Source organism: Scardinius erythrophthalmus (genome assembly GCF_964197995.2).
Source record: "Scardinius erythrophthalmus genome assembly, chromosome: 23".
NCBI classification, from domain to species: domain Eukaryota; kingdom Metazoa; phylum Chordata; class Actinopteri; order Cypriniformes; family Leuciscidae; genus Scardinius; species Scardinius erythrophthalmus.
In genome coordinates, this window is record NC_138243.1 from 5,163,494 (window position 1) to 5,184,928 (window position 21,435).

Consider the following 21,435-nt stretch of genomic DNA (forward strand, 5'->3'; position numbering starts at 1 on the left):
AGTAACTTTCCCCAATACTTATCACAGGATTAAATTATATTCTAAAATATATTAAAGTAGAAAACAGTTATTTGAAATGGTAATGATTTTTCACAGTACTAATGTTTCTACTGTATTCTTGATCAGATAAAAGCAGCCTTGGTGAGCAGAAGGGACTTCTTATTAGAAATTTTTGAACGGTTGCATATTTATTATTTCTGTATACATTTATTTTTGGACATGAAAAAGATTATAAAAACCAATGCAACATGACTAATTTGTATAAAGGCTCAAACGTGTTTTATTCCTGAATTTTGCTTGAAAACAAAGTCATATTTTGACAATGACAATCACTGAATCAAAACTATAATTTGATCATATTTGATATGTGTGTAAGAACTTTTGATCCATTACACTCACTCTGAACTGTTGCCAGAAAATCCACAAAAAAGCTTTTTTCTCGAAGTAAGAGAAAAAACAATTCGTATGCAGTGCATGAACATTTTTAAATGGTAAAGCAAGTCTTTGGTCAAAGGTAACAAACAAAATGTAAATACTAGTGTATATAAAAAAAATTACATACATAAATACATACATACATAGATACATTTTATATATATATATATATATATATATATATATATATATATATATATATATATATATATATATATATATATATAAAATGCATTTTTTTATTTAAAAAAAAAAAAAAGTAGTATATTTATTGTTGATCAGTTTAGATCTCCCATCATTCCTCAAGGCATTGAACGGATCACGGACAGGTTTGATGGATAAACAGCGACTGCAAACAGCGTGAAGAACCAGCTCTGCACTTATTTCAACGTGAAATGAAGACTATAATAATCCACATTATCTGTACACCGAGCACTGAAAAACATAAATATAATACAAACAGGTTTGCTCAGTGTGTTGCTGAGGTCTTCAGGGTCAAAGGTCATCGAGCCACGACTCTCGCTTCCATGTCTCTGCTGGTGTGTGTGATGCGCGTGCTCATTTCAGCAGGTTCACAGCCGCTTCTCGAATGCATTTGGCTGCGTTCTGGATTTCCTCCTGTGTCTGCTCGACGGTGACGACTACTCTAATGCTGAGGACACAGCAGATGTTCAGGTCAAGACATCAGTTTCACATCAAAACATTCAGAGTTAAAGAGGTTTAAGTGATGAGATCATTCACAGCTGACCTTGGCGGCGGCAGGAATCGCTCCTCTTTGTCCAGGTATCGAGCCAAAGTGAGCGCGACCCGTCTGTCCAAACTCTACAGAAATCACCAGAACACAGATCACTTCATCACACCGCATCAAATATACTTTCTGAAAGTCAACATGAATTCAAAATTACCTTTTTCAAAACTTAGTTTATTAAATGTCTGTGACCTAATTGTGCACATTATATATAAATATAATGAGAAACTTGTTACATTTTGATCCATCACTGCATCTCTGCCTCTGAAATAACGTTCCTATTTTGGTTATATAGCCACGGGTTGGTTAATATTATAAAAATGGACAAACTTTAAATTGCGATTGGTTGAGCCACTGTTCAAACGCCCATATTTCATTACACAAGTACTATATGACTTGATGGAAGAATACATTTAATTATTTATTGAACATAAAATATGTCTTTTATGATCACTAATACTGCTTTTATTGAATCAAAAATACAGTAAAAACAGTAATATTATGAAAGAACTATCATTTCAAAATAATAATAATAATATTACCATTTAAAATAACTGTTTTCTATGTGAATATGTTAAAGTGTAATGTATTCCAGTGATCAAAGCTGTATTTTCAGCATCATTACTCCAGTCTTCAGTGTCACATGATCCTTCAGAAATCACTCTAATATGATGAAACATTTGTGATTATTATCAGTGTTGAAAACAGCTGTGCTGCTTCATATTCATGTGGAAACTGTAATACATTATTTCAGAATTATTTGATGAACAGAAAGTTTAAACAAACAGCATTTATTTGAAACCGAAATCTTTTGTCTTCACTGTCACTTTTGATCAATTAAATGCATCTTTGCTGAATAAAAGTATTACTTACTTTCTGTCGTCTGTGATCTTACGGACCACAAACTTTTCAATGTTCATTTTGGCATCTAAAGCTACGAAATGCTTCACATTACAAAAGCAGAATGGGTTGCGAAGCGCATTTATACGAGCTGTTATGAGGTTGCAGAGATACTGTTTTCTGGATTGAATAGTTTCAGCGATATGCTGATGACTGAGACTCATCTGTCTGTGATTGGCTGGTTGCACGTACGTAATCGATGATTGTTCGTAGCAGCTTCAGGTCGTTAGCTCTGGATCCTGTGCTGTTCTCCAGCTGTAGATGTAGAGCCGGAGCAATAGACTCTCCCACCACCTTCAGTCCTGGGGTCCTGCAATACATTTGGCATGCCGGCATGCAGATTATTATCACCGCTCACAATAACACTGATTTTATTTTCATAGGCAATGTTTGTTTTTTTAAAACATATAATGCAATACAATAACGATGATTGAGAAATGAACAAATAACCCTTCCTCAAAAGCCTGATGATCATATTTGACACTCATGATTTCCCTATAAAGTGATCTACATTCAGGTTACTGAACATCTGTGGCTCATTTAGGTTCATTTTCATGGAAAGACAGAAGTAGGATTGACTTGCCCTTGCAGAGCGTCGTGGACGTGTTTGCACTTCTCCCGCAGAACCCTGAAAATGCCTGAGAGAGAACATGAAAAACACTGCAGTCAGTGTGAGGGTTTGATAAACACGCTTCAATGCACTTTAACTAGACTAAATGTCATCTGTGTGCATTGGTAAGTGTGTCAGAAAAGAGAGCAAGCACAAGGTGCCACAGCATTAGTGTTGTTAAGACCTGAATTATAACATTCAGTTTAATGGCACAGGCATTTGAAGAACACTAGATCACCCCCTTGAGTGCTGAGGTTTGGTGCAAAAACAAATATGAGATGGGAGAAAAGTAACAAGTCAGTGCTTTTGCGCTCTCTCACTAATGTTCTGCGTTCACCCGAGAATCGCAAAGCCTTCTGAGCTCTTTGCGAGCAGACACAAAGTTTCTCGGGGAAACACAAAACATTTGTGAGAAAGTGTAAAAGCATTGACAAATCATTTTTAACATAACTTCGTAGTTATGGTTGTTATTTACTCTCTTTAAATTAAATAGTGTGAAATATTTTTGTCTTTACATCTGCCATCAGCCACTCTGCTCTTTAAAATATCGGTATCAGCCATTAAAAATCAGTCGATCACAACTAACGATCACAGTGATACAGGAACCCACATTAAGGGTATAAAACTTGCGCTTGACACTATTTGCGTAGACTAGAGTATGTTTCTGGCTAAAAATATGTTACAGAGAGCAAAAGATCGAGGCTCAACACTGGCAGTTAGTTTCTCCTGGCATGAGTGCGGCTGGAGCTCAATCCACACACACACACACACACACACTAAGGTGAGGTGCTGGACCCACTCAGCTCCCACTGAGAGAGCCGTCTGAAGCTCGTGTCCCCCGGGGAGAAGCCGAAGTTTGTGTTGAACACTGTCTCTCAACATTCATTCAACTCAAACACCCCTGATCAGAGACACACAACTGCCCGAACACTCACTGATCAACACTATAAACATCCTCATTATTTAACGAAGCTGTTAAAGGCCCCGATATACTGACGATGAAGTTGTATTTTGTTCTTCGCTTTGGGGTAAAAAGAAGTTGACCAGTGATAAACTCCTAGCGAACATCCAGAGGAGCAGCGTTTAAATGACTGTGTCAATATAGCGGCAAGGTTATTTTCGTAAACGAAAACTGAAACTAAGACTAAAACTATTGGTCAAAAAACATTTTGGTAAACTGAAATAAAATAGAAATTTCAACATTAATGAAAAACTAAAACTAAACGAAACTAACAACAGTTACTGAAAAACTAACTGAAACAAAATAATAATTAGCAGAAATAAATAATCGCTTTCGTAATTAATAAGCTCTCCTAAATAAGCCTACCGGAAAATCACTTTTTTCCATTCCACTGTGCGACTTTATTTTTCAATGTATGACCCGTGCGCTTGAGTCTCGCGTCTTCTGCAGCATCACGTGCACGACGCGATAAAAAAGCAGCACTCAAGTTAAAATAAGTTCAACTTTTAAAAGACGCGTATCGAGACCTTGCGCTTTTTCCCCACTGTGCCAGCGTCTTTTTTCCGTTTTTCAAAGCAAACCGCTTTCTGTGTGAATCCCTAAGAAGCAGAAAGGCCCAAATACTGTAAGTATTTCCACCTCATGCAAATACAGCTGTACCTTAACTCCAGGTATAAGATAACCATCTCATGTGAAACTAGCCTTAACAAGATATGCCTATACCACACATATTAGACAAGATACCACACTGAGCAGAAAACGGAAAAAACAAATAGCGTGTCTATAGCCCAGAAATAGACGTATATTTGTCAGAGTAAAAGTATACTAAATGTCTGGTCTGCTGAGAACATTTGAATATGTGTATAACTATGAGTATATGATTTTAAACAAAAAGCATAAATGGATCAATAAAAGAATAATGTTTGAAAGGATTAATCATAGAAATAAACTTTAAGAATAATCATAATAATCATACGCATATCTTTTTCTTATACTCACCGCGTTTAACAAGATTTCATTTTTAATATTATTATTATATAATTTTTACTCTTTAGTTGCATTTGTTTGGTTCTTTGTTCATCCTCAAACAATTTTTTTATTTTTATACGTGTTTTATACGTGTTTTATACGTGTTTTCACAAGAGTTAAATGTAAACTGCAAACATTAAACTTTGCTGAAATTAAATGTCTTTACCTGGAAGTGTTCTGTTATCTCTGCTACACTATAATTACTAAAACTAAAACTAAATATATAAAAACTAAATAGAAATGTGTTCACAAAATAAAAACTAAACTAAAACTAACAAAACCATTAATGAAACTAACTAAAACTAAACTGAAATTTATAGGAAATTTGAAAATGATATTAAAATAAAAACTAATTTAAAAATGCAAAACTATAATAACCTTGTATAGCGGCAGGCTTTCCAGTCAATAACAAAATAAACACACAGCTAAAATGAGAAAACGTCAGTTCAGAAAGCCTCTGATCTCAGTGATGTGTGTTTGCACCAGCTCTGTGATTCAGCGCTCCAGTCACGCCACGTTTATTTATAAAGCACTATATACAGTAGATCGCTTTAAAGGGGTGGTATAATGCCCTTTTCACAAGATGTAAAATAAGTCTCTGATGTCCCCAGAGTGTGTATGTGAAGTTTTAGCTCAAAATACCCCACAGATACTTTTAAATAGCGTTAAAATTGTAAATTTTTGAGGGTGAGCAAAAACGCACCGTTTTGTGTCTGTTCCTTTAAATGCAAATGAGCTGCTGCTCCCGGCACAGGGGGCGGAGCTTCAACAGCTTGCACTCACACACACATGCACTGAACATTTCAAAAACTTTTAGCGTTATGTTCAAACCGGATTCAGACAATGATGACTCAAGAAGAAGAGACAACATGTAGAAGCAACAGGACGTTTCTGAATGGTTAGTCGATGAATTTATGTAGCTGATGTGTAGTTATCTTCTAGTCACTGATTAGCATATTCTGTCATGATAATCTATAAATCGTGTTCCAGGGGCGGGGTTTATGTAAATTGTAGGGTTGGTGATGTCACTAACCCAGGAGGAATGTTGTGTAGTCTCTACCAGCCGTTTGTTGTTGTCCTTAAAAACGATTTCTTTAAAAGCAAATATCTCCCTTTGTTTTGAACTTTGAGCGTTGTAACTTTGCAGATGTTGTTTATGCTCAAACAGCAACATTACACACTAACTAAAGTTAGAGAAGTGAAATCATAATCAACCACCCCTTTAAATCAGCAGCTTTACAGTATCAAAGATGAAAAAAAAGTGTCAGTGTCTCTTTTAGTTGGAAGTCCGACCTCGACGGACTGAACAGGAGATGCACACGTCAAAGAAGGCGGAGTCTCAGAGCCACACCCACCTATTACATCATCGCCACAGACCAATGGCAGTTCGAAGGCGTTCGCTTGCCGAACCGAACTTTCCTGGAAGTTCACTATTGAAAACGGTTTCAAACTCCAAACGAACTTCATTTTTGCCTGATCTTGTTCAAAATGGCGTCACACCAGTTCATTCCTCGGTTTCGCTTGAAGTATACCTTGGCCTTGAGAGTGTTTCTATATGGTTCTTCAAAAGGATCCCCAATGTAAGTCAAAAGAGCTGGGGATAATCTGGTGTTTCGATATGGCATGGTTCCCTCGTCAATGTAAGTCTATGGGATTTTCAGCCCTTTTAAAGTCCGCCAAGCTAAAGTCTGATCATACTTAAGAGTTTTATTCAACTGCCTTAACTAAATGTGAGTAATTGTGTTGGCCTAGCAAATACAGCTAAAAATGATGTCTGTCTTTATGTCTGAGCGTCGCTGCATATGGTTTACATCAGCTGATTATCAGAGGGTCTCTTTAAAGTCCAGCCAAATCAGTCAACTAAAACACAGTTAAAAGTTACAAAAAGAAAGAAAGAAATGCTTAGTCATGTTATTAAAGGACAATGAAACATCCTAATACAGGTATATATATTTTTATATATATATATATATATAATATATATATATATTTTTATACACTTTTTTTCAGTGGTGGCCAAAATTATTAGAACGGTAAGATTTTTTTAATGTTTTAAAAGAAGTCTCTTCTGCTCACCAAGGCTTCATTTATTTGATCCAAAATACAGCAAAAACAGAAATATTGTGAAATATTTTTACAATTTATTTTCTATTTGAATATTGGAATTAAAGTGTAATGTATTCCTGTGATCAAAGCTGAACTTTCAGCATCATTACTCTATTTCTAATATGATGATTTGATGCTCAAGAAACATTTCTGATTATTATCAGTGTTGAAAACAGTTTTTTTTTACAATTTCTTTTGAGGATTCTTTGATGAATAAAGTTTAAAAGAACATTTACCTGAAATAGAAAGCTTTTGCAACATAATAAATGTCTATAATGTCACTTTTGATCAATATAATGCATCCTTGCTAAATAAATTGGTTAATTTCTTTCATTTCTTTCCAAAAAAAAAAAAAACAACAACAACAACCTCTTACTGACCCCAAACTTTTGAACGGTAGTGATAATGTTACAAAAGCTTTCTATTTCAGGTAAATGATGTTCTTTTGAACTTTCTATTCATCAAATAATCCTGAAAAATGTTTTACACAGCTGATTTCAACATTGATAATGCTCATAAATGTTGCTTGAGCATCAAAATCATCATATCAGAGTGATTTCTGAAGGATCATGTGATACTGAAGACTGGAGTAATGATGCTGAAAATTCAGCTTCACCAACACAAAAATAAATTGCATTTCAAAATATATTAAAATAGAAAACAGTTATTTTAAATTGTAAGAATATTTCACAATATCAGTGTTTTTGCTGTATTTTTGATCAAATAAATGAAGCCTTGGTGAGCAGAAGAGACTTCTTTTAAAACATTTAAAAAAAAATCCACCACTGTATATAGAGGTATATCTAAAAGTATGCTCCCATCTAGCAAAACAATGATATACTAGATGGCTAGAGAAGGTACAATGCCTGCTTTAGTGTCAGTGAATGTCACCTGGATCTTCCTCCATGATGTTCAGGCCTTCGATGGCGGCGGACGCCAGCATGGGCGGGAGAGACGCTGAGAAACAGTAACCCTGACCTGACAGACGCTGACGACACAACAGACATTCAGAATCAGTTCACAACAGAAAATATTCACATTGCATTTAGATTACAATAATGGTGGGAAAATCTATACTAGAAGCCAAGCGATGAAGGATCCATCTGGATTTGTGATTTTCACAACCAAAAACGAAGCTATACAACATTTCAGCGCATTTAAACAAAACTTTGATTTGGACAGTGGAGACAGTGGCACCTGGAGGTTATTATTAATCATTAATATGCTTATAACTTTACAATTATGAATATGCTTTTAACAATCCCTGCAGAGTCCAACAATACCACATTTATCAAGGTCGCCAATATTATTGGTCCAGTCATGATTGGATCTTTGCAACACTCTGAAACTTTGGAACCAAAACTTGATAAATATGCTTTTAATGATTCAGTTTTCCCCTCACTGAACTCTTTCCTATCCCTTTAGGGAACAAAACTGCCACATCTGTTTACTTCTCTGCCATTTTTAACATTATAAATGTTTGTATATTTAATAAACATTGTCAAATCTTCACCAAAGTGGACTATACATTGAATGCTTGCTCTTCACATCGAGCCACAGGTTATCACTCTGAGTTATTGAGTCTCGAGGGGCATTTTTTCAAAGTAACTGGGCAGTAAAAGAGTACAAAAACCTGCAAACAGCCCAGACTGCTGATGCTCCATATGCACTTCAGTAGAGCGTGTGTATTCACTTCCTTCACATCATTAAAGGGAAGAACGAATCTGATATGATCCATGTGATTCGCAAACCATGTTATATGACCGTCAAATAGGCAGGGAAAAGAATAAATGACTGTATGACAGTAAAATCAAACCTCATAAATGCAGAGGATGGCAAAATGCATCACATGGTAACTCAAGTGGAATGATGTCATAGCAAAAGATTGATTTCTGTCAATCATCCACCGTAGATACTTTAAAGAAACGTAGTTAGAAACTCGCATCTCTTAAGGATCTGGATCACATATCAAAGAGATTGGGTCACATGAGGGTAATTCCACACGTAGGTCCAGGTTTAAAAAAGCATATGTATATAATTACAGTTTTATCTTCAGAATATAAGAACCATATGTACAGAAATATACATCAAAAGAAGCCTCTTTTGATCATTCAAGCAATAACCAGAGTCAGAACCAGCCACATCTATTAGATCCGCAGCTAGGAGTGTGTACAACATACCGTTGCCTAATAAAACCCTTTGCTTACTGAACACAAAGACAAAACCAACGTCAAATATTGAAAATACAGATTAGAAGAATATTCAGGATTATTTCCGGCTGCCGGTATTTGCTGTAAACACATTTCCCATGCGCCACGGAGTCAAAATGACTGTGTGTGGGAAAATGGACAGCAAGCCAGAGATGATGTAAACAGACATTAGACTGAAGCCAGGCATTATGCCTTCAGCCTTTCATTCAAAGTCGGATGTGGAATATTCCTACGTAACATCGTCGGCATCAGACCATGAAGGTGTTCCAGTTTGTGGAAATCTACTGTACATGTACGTGGAGGATCTTGAGGTGCGTCCCAATCGGCGTACGCATGCACTATTCCATGTCGTTGTGCCGTATAAATGTCCTGATTAGTGAGTTCACACTGAACATTCCTAATATAACGTGTGCACTTTAAACACCACGATGATCATTAACTGGAAAAATGAAGTGTGGAATGTTGGACACTTCCTGTTCTCGACTGACACGCAGGGGGAGGGGCTAACAGGCTGTGATTGACAGATGACAAGATAACCTTATAAGATTAATACAGTACACGGTTAAGGACATATAGTGCGTCATTTGGGACGCAGCCTTGAGGATTAGGACTTTCCGAGTTGACATTATTATGCTGAATATTCCTCTAATAAAGCCACTTTAGAAAGTAAGTTTGATGGTGCAGATCAGTTATTGGTTTGTAGTCATACCTGATGATCAATAACGAACGATCGTCCACAGCAGAAACCTCCGATGGATGCCAACGCATTCTCCATGTTGGCACTTATGAGGTCAATATCATCAATCTGAATTAAAACACACATCATTATTCTTCAGCTAAGCAGCTGGACCTGTAGAAGTGCACGCTTTATTCTGGCCATTACGTACGTTGACCCCATAATGCTCTGTGACTCCTCTTCCGTGTTCTCCAAGCACCCCAAAAGACATGCTCTCCTCCAGAAAGATCCGTACTTTATATTTGTACTTCAGTTTTATCTGGAAAAGAAGATGCAGCCATTAAAAACACCAGCTCGTGTGGAAAAACACAACCAGTGCAACGTAATAGTAGCAGAGATATGTAGAGTTTATTATATTTATGGTCCTTTTCTTTTTCTTTTATTACTTCTTATGTTGCAACCTTATGATGAAATGCTTTATTTTAATGCCTTTTAATAATCTGCACACCACTTGATATATTAGTTTCATCTTTCTATCACAAATCTGTTTATGTGTCATTATGGAGTAAGGAGTGCAGATTGATGTGAAAAATTCATAAAGGTGAAATGAAACATAACGTGTGTGTGGGGGAAAGCTGAATTATTCTCTGAATGCGCGTCAGGCTGAATGATCTCACCAGTTCAGGCAGTGGACAGATATCTGCAGTGTTGATATACAGACCCTCAACTAAAATGAACCGTCTGATTACTCTCGCCTTGCGTGGATTCTGAAATACAACACATAAAACCAACATGAATATGAATGAACACGCATGTCTACATGTACAGCAAAGCAACAAACAAACAGCTGCTGCCCTCAAAACATTATGTGCTCTTTCATTATGTGTTCTGAGTGAATGTAGACCGTTGCTAAGGTCTTCTGAGTGGTTGTTAGGGTGGAGAGATGAATAAATGGACTCCTAGATAGTAGAACATACAATATTGCGCTTGATACATCGGTGCATGTTCTACTAAAGAAATAATTTCGCCAAGCGGAAAAAAAAAAAGAGTTGCTAACACAATACTAAATCATAAATCAGTACAATAACACTACAATGTCCAGCAAGCATAGTAGACTGGGTTTAATTTGTCGTTTAATGAGGTTTATTACATGGCTTGGCTGATTTCTAATGTAGAATGCGGTGTGTTATTTCTTGATAACAGACCGCTGCGAAGTATAACACACCGTTGCCATGAAAAGCAGCGCGTTGCTATGGACGCGGAACGGACTATTTTCTTTGGCGGAAGCAATACAATCGTTTTTAAATCAATAAACTCCTTTTTAAATCAATAATTCGTGTCAAATTATTTATTTATTTTGTAGGTAGCCATGTAATAAGCGGGATAATGTATAGAGAGGCGGTCGCTATAGCGAATAACAACCCCTCCAGGCTGATTCAAGACAACCTCTCTATACATTATCCCTTACCTGATATATGTAAATGGTCCAGTGGCAGAACTTTTGCCAAGCGTGTCAGAGGGTCTGGGTTCTAATCCGCACTTATATAGGTTTTTTTTTTTTCTCATCAAAACCGATTATGTTTATCAGTGGTTGTATATCAGGCAGGGACACGTTTGTGTGCATTTTGTTTTGTAATATTTCTCCGGAACGAATAGAGAGTCACCACAACGGATTGAAGTGCCGAGTGAAGACTGTGCGCGAGCCACAAGAGAACACAGTCTCCGCGCCACTGATCGCAGCGGCAACGAGCACTTTGATAACTTGATTTCAAAAACAACACATTTCAGCGCTAGATCGCCTCTTATTTAACAAACGGACGAAATGAATGCTCTGCTAGTTAACTGGAGATGTTTTATTTATTTGTATTGGTGGTGGGGACATGTCCCAGCCGTCCCACCCGCAAATTACGCATATGCTTAAAAGTCTAGACTAAAAATGGTATAGCAACCTGTGCTTTAAAATAAACAAATGTAAAAATCGAGAATCAAATCAAACCGTGACCTTAGAATCGAAAATGTACTCGAATCGAGGATTTGGAGAATCGTGACACCCCTAACCGATAATGTAACTTTTCACTATCCAGTCAAATCCCAATTGTTAAAATCGGTTACATATCAATTCAATGTGTCCTTGTTACAGTGTATTTATGTACTGTGTAATACTAATAATTATTTTTGCTATAGTTTTAGGGTTAGTTGGTTGTAATTATGCATAATTTACTGTTATTACTATAGGAAGTAAATGCGACGTGTAACAAGGACACTGTAAAATAAAGTGTTACCTTAAAGTTGCAGTAATTTCTGAGAAATTACATTTTTGTTCGCCTAAACAAACAATTTTGTGAATATTTGCTTGATGTCTCCTCTGTGTGTGTGTGTGCTGAAAAAATGTGTTTCTCAGAAATCGCTTACTGCACCTTTAAAATCTACATTGTTTGATACAGTTTTACCAGGAAATAGGTTACGAACACCATTTTATGCTTTATTTATTGAATTTCTTTTCATGTCACCTGCTCGAATCCCTCCTCACCTTCTGATCTTCAATCTCTTGCTCCTTCAGAAGGCGCTCGAGATCCTCCATATCGTTGTGTCTGAAGTATTTGATGAAGCTGCGTGAAGCCTGGAGGCCTTTCTGAATGGAGAAACACGCCGCCTCGTCGCTGAGAACACCAGACACACACACACAGATCAGGATCCGCTTTATCATCTCTGAAGATGTTCCTGGTCCAGCTGTGGATGTGAACTTACACAAAGATGATGTCTCCTCTCTTGGAGTACGCTGGAATGGCACTGGCGATGGTGGCGAAGCCGTAGGAGTAGATGATGGCCTCCTCGGTTCTCATGAACTTTGCCAAGCGCTCTTCCAACTCCAGATGAACATCTGCAGAACATGTACATGCTTTAAACTGAACACAGTGTCATCAGACAGACAGACCTGAGGGGATGTGTCCACCCACCGAACGTCCCATAGAATCCTCTCGGTCCACATGTTCCCACGCCGTATTTCTTTAGTGACGTCAACGCCTTCACCTGAAAACAGATTAATGACACTGTAAGACGCAGTGGGTTAATGCTTTTGCTGAAGTACGGTAAGATGTTCATCACAAACAGAGGGAATATCAAAATCTTTATAGTGGCCACTTTATTTACATGAATTCTTCTAGTTGATTAAAAAAAAAAAAGGCCCCATTTACTAGTGTTAATTTTGTTAAAGAAAAGTATGAAGAAAAATGTTATTCGACGAGCTTTTATATTTTCATGACTATAAACCGAGACGACACCAACGTCATTAAACGATAACTGTTAATTATATTCAAAATGTTGTTAAAAAATAAAATCTCTCATTGTTTTGGTCTAAAAAAAGAGGACAAAAACAAATATAACAGCAAGGATGCATTAAATTGAGGAAAAATTACATTAGACATTTATATTATTACAGAAGATTTATAGATCACATAAATGCTGTTCTCACGACTGTTTTCAACACTGATAATAATCAGAAATGTTTCATCATATCAGAGTGATTTCTGAAGAATCATGTGACACTGAAGACTGGAGTAATGATGCTGAAAATTCAACTCTGATAACAGGAATAAACTACACTTTACTATACATTAACATAGAAAGAGCTGTTTTAAATGGTAATATTTTTGACAATATTACTGTTTCTACTGTATTTTTGATCAATTAAACGCAGCCTTGGAGAGCCGTAAGTTATTTACAGTAAGTGTAAGCGCGTGTAAACTACGCCTTCCCAATCAAGATGTATTCAGCATTAATGATCAAACTGCACATTGCAATCAGGAACGGCTACGCTGCCTGTAGAAGTGAAGGATGGAAAAGCACTTGGACTAGCGTCTGCGCTGCTACGAACCTTCACACGCTCGTTGTCCAGCAGACCCAAGAAGTTAAATGAGGCGAAGTTAACGCACTCTTTCCCATTTACGATGATTTTGTGGCTTGGAGGGCTGTAAAAGAAAAACACTGCCTCAGTCGGTGTAATTTACACAGTAATTATTGTTCCATATGGGGGCAGAAATGTTGATTTGAACATTGTTTCATGTAATAAATGACGTACCCTGTGACCACATCGTAATGAAGCGAAGGATGATCTTTGGATACGGGAGGAACCAGCGGCTCAGGCTGCCACTCCTCAATCAACTCCTCTTTCTCCTGAAACACACCAGCAAAGGACACATCAAAATACATTTCCTGACCTGTGTAACTGGGTCAAATTACTATAACCGGTATTTCAATACTGTCATTTAATTTTACACATTTCTAAATTGTCTTGAGTGCAAACGGTGGCTCAGGCAGGTCAAAAAACACGTGAGGAGAAGCGCTAGGATAACACAACATCAGATATCAGACGTTCACATTCGGACGGATTCGATTTCTTAGAGGACCGTTGAGTTTTTACTGAGGTTGTGTGAGACAAACGGATTCGGAATTAAAAAACGGATTAAAATCACAAAGTACGTCTGTGAAAATTAATTTTTTCTAACTTGCCCCTGAAAAACTAGACCCGTTCAAATAGGGCTTATGTTGTGTTTTGATCTTGTGCAAATTTTAGCAAGAAAGCAAATTTTATTGATATAGCACTTTTCCAAACAAATCAATGCAGTTCAAAGTGCTTTACAGGCAAAAAAATAAAATATATATATAAGTACAAGTAAAATACAAGAATAAAATAAAAATGTATGAAAATGTATTAAAATAAAGAAAAGAAAAGAAAAAAAACATTAAATTACAAACATTGTAAAATATTATAGAAAGCAAATCTTTTAGTTCGACTGTGTGGTGCTGTTAAAAGTATGATCTGAGAGTCCTTACCGGTTCATATACCGTAAGCATTTTTAAAAGATAGACTGGAGCAAGTCCATGCAGTGCCTTATGAACTAATAAAAGATTTTTTAAATCAATATGAAAACTAACAGGTGAATGATTTTAGTATAGGTGTGATTGTAGTTTATTAATTGTAGTCTTTGGTAGACCAGAAAGGATGGCATTACAATAGTCAAGCCTACTAGTTATAAATGTATGCATTCATTTTTCTGTATTGCTCAGAGAGAGAATGGTCTTATTTTAGCAATGTTCTTTAAATGATAAAATGCTATTTTAGTACTTTTACTTACATGCGCTTTAAAATTAAAATCAGAGTCAAAGACTACCCCTAAATTCAGTTTGCTTAATGGCAACTAATTGAATAAAAATCAATTATAGTTAACAAACAGCAGCTGTATTAACAGCAACTCACATTAATACTTAAACATAAATGTGTAGCATATTATTAAAGGTTATTGAAAAAAGTCTGATAGATCATGGCAGTTTGTTGCTTTACATGGATATAAAATTTGCTAAATATCAGATATTATTTCATATTATTTAGTAAAACACAAAAGTTTGGGGTCAGTAAGAGTTTTTAAAAGAAATGAATATAAATATGCATTAAACTAGACTGTTTCCTAACTAGACAGTAATTTAATACATTAAACTGACAGTGACATTAAAGGTATAAACAACCTTCTAACATTTCCACAGAAATATGAATCAGCAAAACTGTTTTCACTGATAATAATCAGAAATGTTTCCTCATATCAGAGTGATTTCTGGAGGATCATGTGACACTGAAGACTGGAGTAATGATGCTGAAAATTCAGCTTTGATCACAGGAATACATTACACTTTACTATATAATCACATAGAAAACAGCTATTTGAAATTGTAATAATATTTCACAATATCACTGTTTTTACTGTATTTTTAAACAAATGATTGCAGTCTTGGTGAGCAGAAGAGACTTTCATAATCAAAAACATTTTTACAAAAATCATACTGGCCACAATCTTATGAACGATGGTGAACAATAAAAGTTTGCTTGAATCCAAAATAGCCACAGTAAAACATAAGTGTCTGAATGAAGGCTCGCTCACCTTTTCTGTGAGGTCTGATCTCTCCTGAAGTTTATATGTTTTGGAAAACAGCAGTCTGATAATCCACAAAATCAGAATACCTTCTAAAATCAAATGATATGCCGGTGCCTGGAGGAGAAATCAACATTATCATGAAGCGAACTGCATCACTTCCTCATCTGACTGAACACATTCATAAGCCATGTGTGTAATGGGGATAAATGAACAATTGTGATGCACATCCTATATTAATGTTTTCATTGTTAAAATGCAATGCTTTCCAGATGAAGCACTCCTTATCAGACATCCTAAAGATGAATGTGTGCTTTACTTATTAATATTAGAAGAGTCTTATAAACATCAGTGTCGTGTAATGTTTTATATAACTTGCAGTATTTTGCGCAGTGCAGTGATTATACCACAGTTACTGAATGTAGATTTATTTGGGGGGGTTATTGCTTCAGTTCTCATATACAACTCTCACAAACAATCAATATAAAGCATTCACAGAAAGAAAAAAAAGATCATATAGATTTGGTCACAGTTAATCACTCACTTTGACAACAGAGAAAAAGGACATAAACGGAGTTCCTGATTCAGAATAAACAGCACACAATCCATTAAAACATTTACACCAAAATACAGTTGTTGTTACTACTTCAATAACTTGGGATCAACCAAAACACGACAGAACTATTCTGAAAGCTTCTTATTTATTTATATTTTTTTTTAGAGCCCATATTAATGTCATGCTTTCAGTGTATTACCAGTAAGGGTAATAACTTTGTGCCTGTGGTAAACTCAGGTGTAGATGAGTGAGTCTCACCTGTCTGACTGTTAAACACTTCCTGGAGTTACAACACTGAAGAAGACTATGTGTGTGGAACATAGACTAATACAATCATATGGGCCGGTGCTGTTCAACCGAACACACGCTAAATGTCTGTCGATATTTAAGAAAATTAAAAAATAAATAGTCAAAGCAGAAAGTTTGTAGTTACCTCGTAGAAAGCTTGCACCATCTCCACCAACACCCACTGTTGCCCCGACGCCATTTTGACTGAGTCATGTGACCGAGTGCGCGTTCCTGATTCATGTGAGGCGCCATCGCGTGGAGATCACGTGCCGGTGCAGGATATCATAATCAAACCACTCTGTTGATGTTTTATAACACCATTGTAGCCACAAGGTTATTATAAACGCTCTATGTTCTGTCCGTTTCCTACAGCACGATCTTCTTTATTTGGGACAAAGTGATGAAAATGCAAACAAATAACAAAATAACTAAATGTCCTACAAAATACTTCCCAGTGAAGCATGTTTTGGAAAGAATTACGCTGAACATTTCTGCCTGTCAACAGTTCAACAGTTTTGCAAATGCATGCATGATAGACATTTGTTTATTTGATGCGCTTTTTTATTTTCAGAATGACTTTTATGTGAAGTACAATACATTAAGCAATTACTTATTTTACTAGGAAAACACATTGGATAAAAAGTGTACTCTTTGCAAACCAAAGACACTTTTCACACGCTCTCACGCCACACATCCATTTTCTCACGCACAGAAAAATTGCGGACCAAAGAGGTACTTTTAATATTAAACTAATTCTCAGCTCTTATACATGGATTTCTCGGCGACGTCATCACTGCTTGCGCACGCAACCAAGAGGCAAAAGACCCGCGCTCTTCGTACCGGAGTAAAGGGTTCGGCTAGTATGTGTTGTTGCTAAGTCAAAATGCCAAGGAGTTGTAGCCAGTGCTGGGTGCCTGATGTTCAACATTACTATGGGGAAGCATGGTTTTGCCAAAAAAATGCCTTAAAATCATAAGGCTTGGCTTTAATGCCTTGCCTTTGACGAGCACATCCTCAACACGCAAAAAATCCGGTGCAGCATCAAAGTATTTGACAAGCTGCACATGACCATATTAGCACGTAGTATGCATCAAGGGATTTGTATGCTCTAATCATTTCTCTTGTAGCCTATACTTGGTGTCTGAATAAGATAATTATATCAGGCCATACAATTGCTGGCCACTTCTTGTCATCCACAATCCAAAGATCGTCATGTATTGCATAGATCCGGCAAGATCTCACCATTGCTGAGAGTAAGTTTTTTTAATATAAATTAGGCTAATCGCCACGTTCGGAGGTACTAAGGGTTCCCACATAATCCATCGTCAAATCTTTGATTTACAGTAAAGTAACGTTATAGGCTATGTGTCATGAAATGTTGCAGGTCGTAACGTAAACAAGGCTAACTTATATAAAAGCAAAGCTCTATAGATGCTGCACTCCTAACATTGGCTATTGCATTACTACATTGCTATAGTCTAACGTTAACATGATAATTCATGCATCACAGTATGTCCGGATTTTAATTCGTAAACAGTTGGACGTTTTACATAATGTTATATTAATATAATATAAACACAAACAAACAGATCCAACTCTGAAATTGCAGTTTATTATTGAGTCAGCAAGAAATTACAAACAATGCGAAATCTACGTTAATTACAATGTTCTTTTACAGAACTCGGCATAACAGCTAGCGGTTTTCTGCCTCTTGGATGCGCGCGCATCCGGTATTGTTTGTATACAAGAAACCCGTGTATTCCGTCAATTTTATTACGAAATTCAGACAAAAATATGTTTGGCGCTTGTAAATGTGACGCGACAGATCGCTGAGCGCCTCAGTTTAGTGCACGAGAACCGATCATCTGTTACTTTTTTATTTAAAGACGCAGTACAACTTACCGAAAGTATACATAATATCGACCAATTAGTGTTTTTCAACCACGGAAAGAGGTCAATATAACAGCAGGAGAACAATTATGACACATAACGTTACATTTACCTCAGGAAAGACATTTAATGACCATAGCATGTTACTGAATAGAAAAAAATAGCTAGAGAGGAGATTTTGCTGAGCACTATATTACATATTTATAATATTTTTACTTATGTCATTAAATAATTGTTATTATAACAAAAACTGCATTATATTTAATTTCATTTGATATTTTTAACCTTTAATAATTCCAGCAGATTGGGCCCACTATGTTTATTATTATTTTTAAATAAAATTTTAAATAAACATGTATCCAAATTAGTCAATATTGAATCCAAATTGGAATCAAATCACAAGAATGGAATTGAAATCTTGAAATTTTTGTCAAGCAATAATAAAAACTGTGTCCTACGAGTCATTGTACAATGTAAACATTGTAACATGTTGTCACTAAACTTCATAAAATTCTATTTAGTTACCAAATGTTGACAATCACAATTACACTTATTGTGATGCAATATTTGTTTTTACATACATTTCTGTGGAAACCATAACCCTTTTTTCCAGGATTCTTGAATGAATAAAAAGTCACTTTTGCAGTGTACAGAATCACCTACAATATTGAAGGCTACACAGACAGCACAAATGGCCCAAAATATCTTTTGAAATATAGAAATAGCCTATATTCGCAGTCTCTGTCTCTGTATATTTCTAGGCTCTCTCTCTGTGTGTGTGTGTGTGTGTGTGTGTGTGTGTGTGTGTGTGTGTGTGTGTGTGTGTGTGTTGTTTCGGTGACCGTTAAACCACCATTTTATTTCACAAATCAAATGAGACTTTCCGATGTCTTCCTGTGTGAGTCTGACACCTAGTGGGCTTTTCGTGAACTGTGCTTGTGCAGTATTTCATTCTCGTCGTCCGGAGACATGTGAAGTGGATAGTATGCCATGGACAGAGCTCAACTTTTTATTGTATTAATATTTATTTGTAGTCTGGTGTAATGTTGTGTTATTTTTATACGCAAATGCCTGATGTTCATATTCCACACCCATCTTTGACCTTGTTCTGCTGCAAACACTAATGTCACTAATGTGGTTTATATGTAGCTATGTTGCTGTTGGGTCAGTGTGTCACGTGTTCATTATCTAACATCAGCTCACTACAGAGACACACACCCTCCTTCAACAGTGTGTCCTGAGAGATGAGGCTGAAATATGCTGCATAACTGCTGAAAGTAGGAACATCTACTTTGAAATTAGTTTATTGCTAGAATGTTCTTCACACAAATGTACCACAAGGTTAAGAAATGTTTCTTGAGCATCAAATCATCATATTAGACTGATTTCTGAAGGATCACGTGACACTGAAGACTGGAGTAATGATGCTGAAAATTCAGCTTTGATCACAGGAATACTAAGAAGAAAAAGAAAAGAAAGAAAAGAAAAGCAGATAAATACATGCTTTCTCATGATTGATCCCTTTTATTCAGATTCATGCGTTCTTTTTTTATGAACACTTAATGTGTTTAAGTTTCACAAAAAAGCAACATTTTGAACAATAAGCTGAGAAAATCATGATTTAAGACTAAATTGTGTTTATACGCAATCCGTTCATCACTCGTTTCTGCTTCTTCTTCACATGTCCTTTGATCTGGAGATGTACTGTTTCAGAAGATGACACATACATCTTAACAGCACACACACACACACACACACACACACACACACACACACACACTCCCCTCCTTCTCTCCACTCTCATACCCCTTTTCCACCAAAAAAGAACTGGTTCGGAACTGGTGCTGGTTCAAAGTTGGTTCAACTTGCGAACCTTCTCAGAACCTGTTTGTTTTTCCACTGACTAGAGAGCCCAGCGAACGACGTCATCACTGTGTACGTTGCCATAGGCTACGTCTTAAGGGGGTGTACACCACCTGAAAATCCAATAACATCAGCATTTTTCTGATTTCTGTAAATGAATATAAAACTTGCAGCACAGGGTGAAGTCAGTATACATTAACTACGATATGAGACACATGCAAATTTAATATAAAACTATGTAACGTCGGTTCAATGGCGCTCTGTTGCGCGGCAGGATTTTGAACACGGTCCTGAGCCGTTGCTGGGCGCCGCGGACAGACGCCGAAAGGCACCGCCGGTGTGTGTACACTTCTAGAGAATAAAGCCGCTTGTCCACCAGCGTCTGATCAATTTTTGTTCCGACGCGACGCCTATGACGTTTTCGCTGCTTGGGGCCGGGGGTTTGTGTGTACTTTAAATATGAAACCATAGCAACGGCCATACACAAAGTCTCGCCGCCGAGTTTCCATTGGCTGCTGCCCCGCGTTTTGACGCTCTCATTTGCATAAAGTATCCACCGAGATACTTTTTTGACGCGCTGCTGTTGACCAAATCGACGCGACGCGACCCATCATGCTTTGCGGGGGCGTTTTTGCTGCCTGACGTAGTTCCATAGGAAATGAATGGGCTTTGGCGTCGCGTCAGAAATCTCGACGCTGGTGGACAAGCGGCTTTAATGCGTTCAAATTTAAAAGACGCGGCGCGTCGCTGAGCTGAGCTGCGCGTCCGGTGTGCGACCCCCTTTAGCTTTCCTAGAAACACTTGCGCCAAATTCAAACATAACAATTACAATGGCGGAATACATCGTCTTTCTGCAAATGTTTCTCCTTGCTTTGCGATCCTATATTGGGGTCAGAACAAGACGTTTAGAACACATTTGTGCTGTTCGGACGGAGGTTACGTTCGAGAAGAAGTTCAACAATAACCCCGCCTCCAGCATGACGTGGATAAAGAACGGTTCTAGTCCAGCAAAGAGTTGGTGCCGCTTTGGAACCAATTTTCCTGGCCGAGAACCGGTTCTTTGGCTGTCGAAACACAAAGAACTGGTTCGCGAGTAGGCACCGGCTCCGAACCGGCACCAGCACTGCCTTGGTGGAAAAGGGGTATCAGAGGTACGTCTCCAGACTCACCCGCTCAACGCTATCTCACGACCAATTCGTACGAATTCGTACGAATGATAAAAAGTTGGCTAATTCGTAC

The 21,435-nt window shown here is 37.0% G+C and overlaps 1 protein-coding gene across 2 annotated transcripts; it reads right to left on the reverse strand.

Annotated features, from left to right (window-relative positions):
* Nucleotides 1-661: 661 nt before the first annotated feature.
* sptlc1 (serine palmitoyltransferase, long chain base subunit 1) lies at nt 662-16,648 on the reverse strand. Of its 2 annotated transcripts, none has more exons than XM_081353512.1 (15): nt 16,589-16,648; nt 15,609-15,716; nt 13,754-13,848; nt 13,550-13,643; nt 12,633-12,705; nt 12,424-12,556; nt 12,206-12,335; nt 10,353-10,442; nt 9,887-9,994; nt 9,709-9,804; nt 7,681-7,777; nt 2,667-2,721; nt 2,276-2,393; nt 1,184-1,257; nt 662-1,087 (listed from the first exon to the last, which is right to left on the reverse strand). In XM_081353512.1, exons 1-15 carry the CDS (start codon nt 16,640-16,642, stop codon nt 994-996), a joined length of 1,419 nt encoding a protein of 472 aa, XP_081209638.1. In that variant the 5' UTR covers nt 16,643-16,648; the 3' UTR covers nt 662-993. The 2 variants fall into 2 exon arrangements, with proteins under 2 accessions (XP_081209638.1, XP_081209639.1); XM_081353513.1 differs by having other exon boundaries at nt 854-1,081.
* Between the last annotated feature and the right edge of the window lie 4,787 nt (nt 16,649-21,435).